The sequence below is a fragment of the Sinocyclocheilus grahami genome, unplaced genomic scaffold, assembly GCF_001515645.1.
Source record: "Sinocyclocheilus grahami isolate Dianchi unplaced genomic scaffold, SAMN03320097.WGS_v1.1 scaffold61.1, whole genome shotgun sequence".
NCBI lineage: Eukaryota > Metazoa > Chordata > Actinopteri > Cypriniformes > Cyprinidae > Sinocyclocheilus > Sinocyclocheilus grahami.
The window spans coordinates 3883552-3895279 of record NW_015505240.1 but is presented as its reverse complement, the minus strand read 5'-3'; the positions used below and the strand labels follow the sequence as shown (position 1 = coordinate 3895279).

Below are 11728 nucleotides of genomic sequence, written 5' to 3'. Positions count from 1 at the left end.
TTTCCTAGACGTGGGCAGATAATCATTTTTGTACCCACTCCTGGTGCTCCACAGGAAGAGGCCAGTGCTCCTCACTTCCTGTTTGGTGCCACAGAGCCTGGGCTTTAGTCAGAGATCTGACAGATATGCAACAGATAACTGCACTCCTTCTGTGCCAGAGAGGAGGAGTTGGAGATAATGGACGACCCGTCATGGTTTGAAATATTTGGAATGGTTAAGAAGGCCATTTATCTAGGAGAATAATTATCCTTTATGTAAACGATAATGGTTCTGGTATGATGATGACCATGTACAGTAGATGCGCTTTTACAAAAAATAAATATATGCAGGTGTATTTTTAATGTAATGCAAAATACAAAAATAAAAATGCTAACGTAATTGTAAAATATATTTACACAAATTAATATAGATTTTTGCTAAGTATTATTTTCTTATTTCTTTTTGGCCATGTTTAATATATTTTCATTCTAAATATGTTTATATTGTATAAACAAATGTATTTATTAAAAAAAAAAACATTTTGCATTTAACCCAAAAAAGTATTTTAAATCTGAAAATAAATATTTTGGCATTTAAAGGTTTAAACTAAATATTTTTCTCATTTGAAAAATATATTTCTTTAAGCTGTGCTGCTTACAACATATATTTCTAAATATATTTGGGCCAGACTCCATATGGGTAATTAAAATGGAAAATACAAGTTAAACTCAGTTGGCAGCATTTGTGACAATGCTGAATACCACAAAAAACATCTGCAATTCGTCCCCCGTTTTCTTTCTTTTACAAAAAATAAATATATGCAGGTGTATTTTTAATGTAATGCAAAATACAAAAATAAAAATGCTAACGTATTTGTAAAATAAATTTACACAAATTAATATAGATTTTTGCTAAGTATTATTTTCTTATTTATTTTTGGCCATGTTTAATATATTTTCATTCTAAATATGTTTATATTGTATAAACAAATGTATTTATTAAAAAAAACAACATTTTGCATTTAACCCAAAAAAGTATTTTAAATCTGAAAATAAATATTTTGGCATTTAAAGGTTTAAACTAAATATTTTTCTCATTTGAAAAATATATTTCTTTAAGCTGTGCTGCTTACAACATATATTTCTAAATATATTTGGGCCGGACTCCATATGGGTAATTAAAATGGAAGTTTTCTGCTTTTAAATTCTCTTAATAGTATAAAGCTTATAATTTTATAAAAACATTTTTAATGTTGTCAAAACTTGCATATTATTTGAGCTGTAGAGCTCTTTAAACGTTTTTTTCAGTTGTTTTAGGTTAGTTTGCGGTTTTCTCACTCTAAAATCACTTTTAACACACGTGTTGTGTATATCTTGTGACTGTACTATTGAAATAGTGATTAATTTAACAATTTACAAATCAGCTCCATTTACTTTTCTTTGTAAATGCCTGATTTTAACTCAGATTTTGCTTGTGTTTTATCTTTTTCAAAAGAAGAGGAAGGAATTGGTGGAAATGAATTTTTGTCATGCCGTCGATCCTTCAATCTCATTACCGTTACATGATTTTCTCTCTTTTCACGTTGCAGCAATTGTGAGAATCTGACTGACGCAACAGCCCATCTAGAGGGTGAGCTCCTGACTCCATCAGTGAGCCCTGACAACACCAGCGCTGCCTCTCAACCCCAGTCGCCCGTCAGCGCTCCTCCAGTGCAGGACGCCTCTGAGATCCTGGGCGCCGACTACCATCTGCTGTCCAGACGAGAGCGGACACAAGCCGAGCTGCTCGTGGAGACTTTAGCCCGAGAGCTGGTGAGCCACGACAAATCCCTCACCTCACTCCTGGACACCTGGGCAGGTAAAACCACCCTGGATCTGATGGAGGACATCTTCCCTTCACACAGGACGATCAGTGGCGGCAGCCGTTTGAGTGACAGGTGAGTGTTGAACAGATGTTGAAGGTAAAGCACAGGAATCATGAATATAGCGTTACCCAATAATCAGGTGGATTTCATGCTCACAGGGCTGATAAACACAAGAGCACTTTGTTTAAAGCTGATTATATTAGTGCTTGCAGGTCACGGTCTAATTTCATTGCGATAACTCAACAATAGATCTCACACTTCTGTGAGTTTCTTGTATTTAGTGCATAATTCACTCATGTTCCTTAGTACCGCAACTGTGGCGGTACTATGTTACAGAGATGGTTTTGGATGATAATATTGTACTTTGATGTATATTATTAACTCAGTGATTACTGTACTCATTTAGCATGCTATTTACATGGTACACAAGGCAGTGAACGACTGATATAGCGTTTTTAATAGGTGTTAAAGATATCTAGAGACCAGGATGCAGTGGTTTTACACTTAGTTAGAACTAAAACTATTATTGTTTGAACTGAAATAAAGCTGAAATAAAATATAATTATTAGATGAAATGCTTAAACTTAAAAAATGTAAACAAAAATTATAAATGAAATGTTGAAGTACCAAATATAAAAAAAATAAGGTGATATAAAATTAATAAAAATTAAATAAAATATATTTATTCGATGAAATACTTAACGTTAAAAAATGTAAACAAAAATGATTAAAAAAAAAGAAATAAACAAGTTGAAGTACCAAATAAAAAAAGTTATATAAAATAAATAAAAATGTTCATAAAAGTACAAAAACATTCAGATTAAAACTAAAAATATAAAAATAAAAGTAACTTATTTTAAAAGTACTTCATTTAAATTTTTAGTTTTTTTTTTCTGTAATTTTATGGACTTTTATCATTTACTAGTAATAAATACTGTAACTGTATATAAATAATACTAAATAACACTGCCAGTATAAATAAAGTTTCATTATAGGAAAAGAGAAATTAAATGAATAAAAATTTATTTCTATTTTACATAACATATATTCAAAAGTAAGTGTTTTTATCTTTTGACAAGATTATTGGTAGATTTTAAATGGTATTTCACCAAGCAGACAAGCACCAGTCAATAAATCGGCCTGGCTGATATAAATTGCTATATCATTACTCCAAGTAAAGAATACCATGGTCCAAAAAACATGGCCTTACATATTTAAAAAGGTTCAATGCAATAAGATATCCATATGTTAAATAAAACATAAATACACTGATCTGAGGTGCCATATTTGACCGTAATTTGAAAGTGTTTGAAGAAAAAATGAAATGTATTCATTGAAAACAGGATTTACAGTTTATCACCAACACAAACACACCAAGAATGAAAAAGTAAGCAAGTTCAAGATGTTTCACATTAATTTGTCTTTGGTGCTCTGGTAAAACATTTACTCTATAATTATGGGTGACCCGCTAATCAGAGCAGAACTACACTGACATCTAGTGGCCGATCCTGAAATAGACACATTTCTCACCCTTCAGTCTTTACCATCCACCTGCTGAATGTAGAAGTCTTGCAGATAAGCTCATATAATATATTGTTTCACAACAATATATTTTTTTCAGGAAATGCATCTGATTAACCAAACATTGAAATGTTTTTTTGGACATGATACCTTGAAAAACCATAGCTTTTTTATACATGTGCTGGAGTAATATTTATTTTTTATTTTTTTTACATTTATGCATTTGGCAGATGCTTTTATCCAAAGCAACTTGCATTACATTAAAGGAATACATTTTTTACTCATTCCCTGGGAACTGAACCCATTTATTTTTTGTGTACTGTATGAACCATGGTAACACCACAGTAATGGTTTTCAAACATTTATCTGTTACTGGTTAACCACAGTCCTTTTTTTGCTCCATTGACATGCGGTGTGTGTGATTGTTCTGTTGTGCCGCTGAACTAAACGTGTAATTACGTGTGCTCTGTTTGACACGGGGAATGTGAATTTTAGCCATTCTCTGTCCCTGTATCTGAAAAATAGGGCATGCAGGAGGAAAACTAGTGTGAACAAGACAAACGTTTCTCTTTGTTTCATGTGTTTGACCTCCATTAGGGCTCAAGCTGGTCCAGATACTCCCTCTCAGGCTGTTCCAAGAAAAATGGAAACCAACTTGGACGACGAAGAAGCTTACTTGAATCAGAACAAGGTCAGATACACACATTATAAATGAAAATATAAAAATAAATATGAATAATAATTAGGAAATGTAAGTAACAAAATTTAAAGTAACTATTTCAAATTTATAAATATTTTTATACATATTTTTTATATTTATGTATGTTTCAGCATCTGATAATAATATTAAAACCTATCAAAATATATTTATATTTGTAATGCATAAATATTTGTTTTTATACATAGATTTTAAATGTTTTAACATCTAATAATAACCAGGAAATATAAATAACTAAACCCTATCCAAATATATATTTAAATGAGTCATCTTTTTTCTTTAAACTAAATACTTTTTAATACATGTATACATTTTATTTAATTATTGTTATATTACCATTTAATTATTTAATGTCTAAAAATATATTTATATTTGTAATATTTTTATACATACATTTAGTATATTTATGCAAATCTAATAATAGCTAGGAAAAGATAAGCACTTACCGCATATAAGCAAACTACCAAAATATGTTTATATTTGTAATGCATATTTATTTTGATGTACACATTTTATGTTTATTGGTCTAAATATGTTTATCATCTAATAATAACTAGGAAATATAAGTAACTAAAATCAATCAAAAATATATTTATACTGTAATATATGAATATTTGATTTATTTTATATATTTATGTATGTAAACATGCTTTAACATCTTTGTTTTTGGGCCATTTTGTACAATCCGAAATATATTTTAAAATATTTTTGGATATTTATTTCTTTGCTGTGTGGTAACCTTTATTGCGTTGTTTACACTCTCATACTGGATTCACGTTGTATTCACTGAATGCAGTGGCACAAAAATGAGAACAATGACACTGAGCACAAAGCCATTCTTCATTTCCCAGAACTCTGTTTGTTGATGGTGCAGTGTTGTGTCCCGTCCTGCAGGTGGAGCTGTTGCAAGCGCTGCAGGTGAGCATGCGGTCGCTGCAGGGGGAGAGAGACGGGCTGTCGGAGCAGCAGAAGCGCTTCACGACTCTAGGCGAGAGCATGGAGGCTTTAGTTCAGCAGCGCTGCAAACCCAACGAGAGAGAGAAGTACCGCATGTTCGTCGGAGACCTGGAGAAGATCGTCAACCTGCTGCTGTCGCTGAGCGCTCGACTCGCCCGCGTGGAAAACGCTCTCAACGGGCTGAGCGACGACCACACTGCAGAAGAGAGGGTGAGGAGTGCTCCAGAAAATAAACAGAGAATTTTCTACTTTTTTTTAACCCCCCGAGGTCAATTTATAATATTAATATATAATCATATTAAAATAATATTAATAATTATAATATTAGTTTCTTGCACCAAAATCGGTTTTATCATGATCTTTTTTATTTAATCTTTCTGAAATTAAGAACAGGGTTATTATAGTTAACTAAAACGTAAACTATAACTATATCTATTTTTTTTAATTTGAAAAAAAAAAAGTTTAAAAAAAAAACGTAGCTAGTTTCCAAAGCCACATTTTCATTCAGTTAAACGTAATGCACAAAAATAATTAAAACTGAAATAAAAATGAATAACTATATACACGTAATGACAAAAACGCACAACTAACATTAAAATGAACAGGGAAAATATAAAAGCCAAAACGAATTCAAAATATTTAAAAACTATAGTATTTCAGTTACACTAAAGTATAATTAGATATAAATAATCATTTTAAAATTAATTTATAAATGTATGAATATATAAATATTATAAATATATCCATATAAATTCAATTCAAGTTCATTTTTATAGCGCTTTTCACGATACAAATCGTTGCAAAGCAGCTTTACAGGAAATTAAGTTTCTACAATATATTTAGTAGTAGCTAGTCAGTGGTGACTGTGTCAGATTGATGCACATATGGCAGAAATGTACGATAAAATTCAGTTAATAAGGTAATCATACAGACGATGAACACTGTTAACAGCAATGATTATATGTTGCATATCAAACTTGTAGCAAAATGGGACATTTTTGCCATTGTACCTTTAAGACTTCTATGTAAACACTGTTTTTGCATATGAAATGGGCAAGAATTATTGCTCATTTTATATGCAAATATGATGTTTACATACAAGTCTTAAAGGGACAGCAGCAAAAATGTCCTGCTGCTGTCGATGCATTATATTTAGTGCTGTCACATCCTTGCAAACAACGTTTATGCAAAGTTGCATTACAAATGACCTACATTACACATTTGCAAAACAATTTGCACTAAAATGTGGTGCACAAAAATTCAGACCAATATGATCAGGCATGGTATAAATCATCAAACATTTCAAAAGAACAAGGAAAATGTGATTATCTCCTTTTATACGCCAGTTAACAAACAAGGATCCGGTTTGTAATGTAATCAGTCTGACTGATCCACTGCCCTGCAGAGCCACTTTTACCCATCCTGATTTAAATAAACATGAACAAAACAACCATTAGAGATCATTTTAGAAGATTACAACATCATAACCACTCTGCCTGTGGGAGATGCCAGCATCACACACATAAAAAAAACACATTGTGCAATAGCATTGGGAAAGTTATGAACAACATTTTTTTATATGAATGTGTAAGGGAATATTTTAATATATATTTTCTTCAAGTTTTCCCTGTTTGCAATCACCTTAATCTCAAATAGTAAATTGTAAATGGTCATGTAGTGTGACAAATGCATTTCTATACACTACTATTCAAAGGTTTGGGGATTTTTGTATTGTTTTTGAAAGAAGTCTCTTCTGCTGCTCACCAAAAATACAGTCATTTTATTAAATATTATTACAAATTAAAATAACTATTTTATAGGAATATATTGTAAAATGTAATTTATTTCTGTGATCAAAGCTGAATTTTCAGCATCATTACTCCAGTCTTCAGTGTCACATGATCTTCAGAAATCATTCTAATATGCTGATTTGCTGCTCAAGAAACATTTCTTCTTATTATCAATGTTGAACGTAGTTTTTGCTGTAGTTTTCGTTTTTTTTTTTCTTTTTTTAAACGGTGATAGTTTTTTCAGGGTTCTTTTAATAAAAGGTTCAGAAGAACAGCATACATTGGAACATTATAAATGTCTTTACTGTCACTTTTAATCAATTTAATGCATCCTTGCTGAATGAATAAATAAATAAATAATTGAATAAATAAAAACTGATACCTCTCACCACAGGACACCTTCCCATTGACCAAAACTAGCAACAATCCAACCTGACACTCCCTAAACATTCAGTTTACTGAATAAAGGGCTGATCCAGATAATTACACATTTCACACACTGAGAAAGAACAAGAAATGCTAATTAAATGACATAATATTATATAACAACACAGATTCATTTCAGATACCTGCGTCTCAAACTCAGCTGAGGACAGAGATCAAGTCTAATCTGCGAATTACACAGAATCAACGTCGTCACGAATTGAGGGTCAAGTTCATGATGATTAGACTTTGTGTGTTTAATATCTCATGACATAATGGCGTTTAAAATGAAGTCTAAATATTACCTGCATTGATATTTTAGATATTGCACATGCATGTGCATTTCATGAACCTGATTTTGTATTTTTTTTTACAATATATCAGTCTACAACACTTTTATCAGAGCAATTCCTATATCTTCAAAACAGTTTCATTTTAAGTCATACAATCATGTGCTTGTGCTCCATTGTTTATTTAATTGTTTAACACGACTAATCCTGTTCAACAGGCATCAGGAACTGTTACAAAGAAAACCTAGAGTACTATTAGTATCTGTTAAGAGTAGGCCTGGGCTATAAAACGGTATCGATATTTATCGCCGGTACACCTTCATCGATAACGATAAAAAAAACGTTCGATATAGGCACGTACTATGAGTGACGCAGACAGCACACACAAACACGAACACATGCTGAAATGCCTGCCTGTGATGAGGAGATTGTGAATAACAAAAATGAATATTAGTCGAATTTAAAATAAATATTTGCATTTGAATGCAAAAATGGTACAATCGAACGTCATTAGTGGAGCACGAGATGCGGTGATGATGATGTGAGTGACGTTGTTGCATTTGAATGTTTTGTTAGTCAAGCCCATGAGACGTGCCGCTGCTGCGTTATTCATTCAAAATATTAGAGAAATATAGAAGCTCAATGAGAAGAAGATCTTGATTAGGTTAGAACTGAAACCAAGCCATTCTCACAGAACGCATATTCAGCGCATTTTTTAGATGGACAAATATAACTGCTGCACTCACGTCTCACACAAGAGATGTATAGAAAGCCATGCAAAGTTAAAACGGTTTAAACGTTTAGAAAACACAACGCGCATTTGTGAGGGTTTATTTCATTTCACTGCGTCTCATATGTTTAATAATGCAATCTGTGTGATCGGCGATTTGGCTCTTTGTATTAAGCAATGCATAAATACATGATGCTGTTTTGTTCATAATTGTTTATACAGTTTACAAAATTATATTTGATTTATATATGTTCATTTTAGACGTTATGCACGTTTTTATAGACAGTTATTTGCATTGACAATTTAATGCGCTGTATTATTTTGCTCATTGCACCCTCCTGTGGCCTCGGAAGACAAGCCAAAAGTTTCATTAAGACTTATTTAATCTGCATATAAAACATAAGAAAGGAGATATTCATTTCATTTTTATTTTGTGTTTGACTGTTATGTTGTTTGTAATATATTGGGCAAATTAAAAATACAGTGGTTAAATTCAATGTTTTAAAAAAATAATTATCGATACGAGAAACATTATATCGTTGATACATTTTTTAGCTATATCGCCCAGCCCTAGTTAAGAGTGATGTTAAACGCCTTTTTGGTGGAAACACCTGTGTGCAATATTATGCAATTGAAGTCTTCTACAAACATTAGACCTGTCATAAATACATCCTTGTTTGCTGAGTAAGCTAAACTAGTCATTCCTTAAATGTCAAAGACAGCTGATGATTTGGAGACTGTTGACATGCTGAAACATTATTATTGAAAATAATATTTCTGTTTCATCTAGCATCATGCACAACTGTAAATATGTATATACACTACTGTTAAAAATGTGAGATTCTTTAATGTTTTTGAAAGAAGTCTCATCAAGGCTGCATTTATTTGATCAAAAATACAGTAAAATCAGTAATATTGTTAAATAGTATTACTATTTAAAATAACTGGTTTCTATTTGAATATATTTAAAAATTTAATTTATTCTTGTGATTAGAGCTGAATTTTCAGCATCATTACTCCAGTCTTCAGTGTCACATGATCCTTCAGAAATCATTCTAATATGCTGATTTGATGCTCAAGAAATATTTCTTATTATTACAGTTGTGCTGCTTCATATTTTTGTGGAAACCATGATACGTTATTTTTTTTGACAATTCATTGATGAATAGAAAGTTCAAAAGAACAGCATTTAAATCTTTTGTAACATTATAAAAGTCTTTACTGTCACTTTTGATCAATTTAATGCATCCTTGCTGAATAAAAGTATTAATTTCTGATATGTTTGTCTGAATCTATAGGAATCGCTGCAGCTGAAGAGGAAGCAGTTGTGCAGTCAACAGGAAGACGCTCGTGAGCTGAAGGAAAACCTGGACCGGCGTGAGCGAGTGGTTCTGGACATTCTGGCGAGTTACCTGAGCGGCCCACAGCTGCGCGACTACCAGCGTTACATCCGCATCAAACCCGCCCTTCTGATTCGCCAGCGCCACCTGGACGAGCTCATACGGCAGGGGGAGGAGCAAGGGCAGAGGCTGGAGGAGACCCTCCCCGCCGCAGCCCGCCCAAAGAACACTGACTCCGCCCCCCAAACGCCACACTGTTTTAACTTGCCACGTCCCACCACTGTGACCTCACTCTGACTCCGCCCATCATAGAATGACATCGCTTACAGCTGAGGACGAATCAGAATCAGTGACACTGACTATAAGCAATGCACACTGAGAAGTGCCTTAAATGAAGGAAATGACTTTTTCCGACTTTTTAAAGTATGGAAGACCATAACTGTGGATTATCTACACTAAACAAATGCACAGCGCATTTACACTACATACTTAGCATATAGCACAACACTGAAGCACAAGCACAATGCTAATTCAATGGCACAAAATGCCTCATTGTGATTGGCCGAAACACAAATCATTTCCAGCCCTGAGCACTTTGGAACACATGAACCACTATGACGTCACAAAGACAAGAAACTATTGAACACACAAACACTCTCTGTCTATCTGAAATTCCTGTCGTTGATAAAAGCGACAGCTGATTATTTATGATTTTACGTTGTTTAGAAACAATTTTGTACATTGCTGTACATACTCAATCCCCTCGTGATTTTAAAATGTAGATGTTAAAAAGCAGAATAGAAATTGTATTTTTGTAAGCAAATGACGAGGGTTTTTTGGGCGGCTTTAACAGGTGCTATTATATCTAAATCAGAGACAATAATGATGCTTCCTCGGCACTTGGCAGTACTTGGTTTCAGTAGCAAAAGATTCTGTTAAAACTGAATATTATTCACAACTCGGCTGAATGCAGGGTTTTTTCTACATTCTGGTTTGATCACAATGCACATGCCCAAACTATTTTGCCATTTTATTTTAATTTGTGGTTGTTTTTTATTTGAAGAACATCTTTATTTGCGAAATATCTAACCCTTGTACATCTGTATGATAGCAGCTCATAATGGAAGCGTTTATATCGGACTGTTCTTGTATGAGGCAGAACTGCTGTTGTCATCTGAGACATGCAATAGTTTTTTTGATGGGGCTAATCTGAAGAAACGGTTCAGCCATGCTTTACACTGTTTAAAAGCAAAAAGAGCACAATTGGAAGCAAAATAAATCTATTTTTTAAATACAACATTATTGTGTTGGTGTTGCGTTATTTGCAGTTTAATTATGATTTAATTCTAATAGAAATAAAACACTTGCACTTTCTGATTGATCATGTCCTGTAAATATACTATTGAAAATTATAATGCAGATGTGACACTTGGCATATTAGTATATTAATAAAATTGGTTTATCATAATCACATATTTCACCGGTTTTATAGCTAAAAAAAAATAAAAATGAATCCCACACTCTTGGAAATCATATTTTAATGCAACGTTTCAAGCATGAGACCTTCATCAGGCATTGTCTTCATTGCATTTAATTTAACCAATTTTATTGATACACTAATATGCTGTTACTTACAGATTGTGATTTTCAATAGTATATTATATGACACGATCAATCAAAAAGTATCAATATTTTTGCTTTTTATACCTAAAAATTGTTTATAGGTAATAATTCATGCTTGTATACATCCCTGTTTAGAAGCAGAATAACATGTATCTATGTCAAATGATTGGTGTACTTGTCAAATATTTCAGATTTCATTGCTTAAAAAATATGCTACACGTCTGAAGTATTCACCTCACATGTGCAAACCAAAAGTTATGCTGCATAGGTGAAACTCTGGGAATATTCTAAATGCTCTGTATTTGAGCAAAACCAGTTGCTCAACCAAGTAAAAAGGGCAGGGAAAGAAATTTCACTGGTTTCCAGTAACACTTTAAAATGCTTTAGCATCTAGAAATTGCTCTTTGCGAGCATAATCACTGAAAACTATTAATCGCAAAGTCATGGCAATTGGTCAGAAGGTGTGGGAATACATGCACCTTTATTCTTGGAA

At 32.7% G+C, this 11728-nt stretch overlaps 1 protein-coding gene across 1 annotated transcript in view; it reads left to right on the top strand.

Annotated features, from left to right (window-relative positions):
• Positions 1-10903, top strand: part of LOC107584659 (protein Shroom3-like) — a 62105-nt gene extending 51202 nt beyond the window's left edge. The window contains exons 6-10 of the mRNA XM_016271369.1: positions 55-107; positions 1562-1915; positions 3962-4055; positions 4977-5249; positions 9571-10903. Coding sequence (XP_016126855.1) covers positions 55-107; positions 1562-1915; positions 3962-4055; positions 4977-5249; positions 9571-9909 — 1113 coding nt within the window. The 3' untranslated portion in view covers positions 9910-10903. The remainder of the gene's footprint in view (positions 1-54; positions 108-1561; positions 1916-3961; positions 4056-4976; positions 5250-9570) is intronic.
• The last annotated feature ends 825 nt before the right edge of the window (positions 10904-11728 follow it).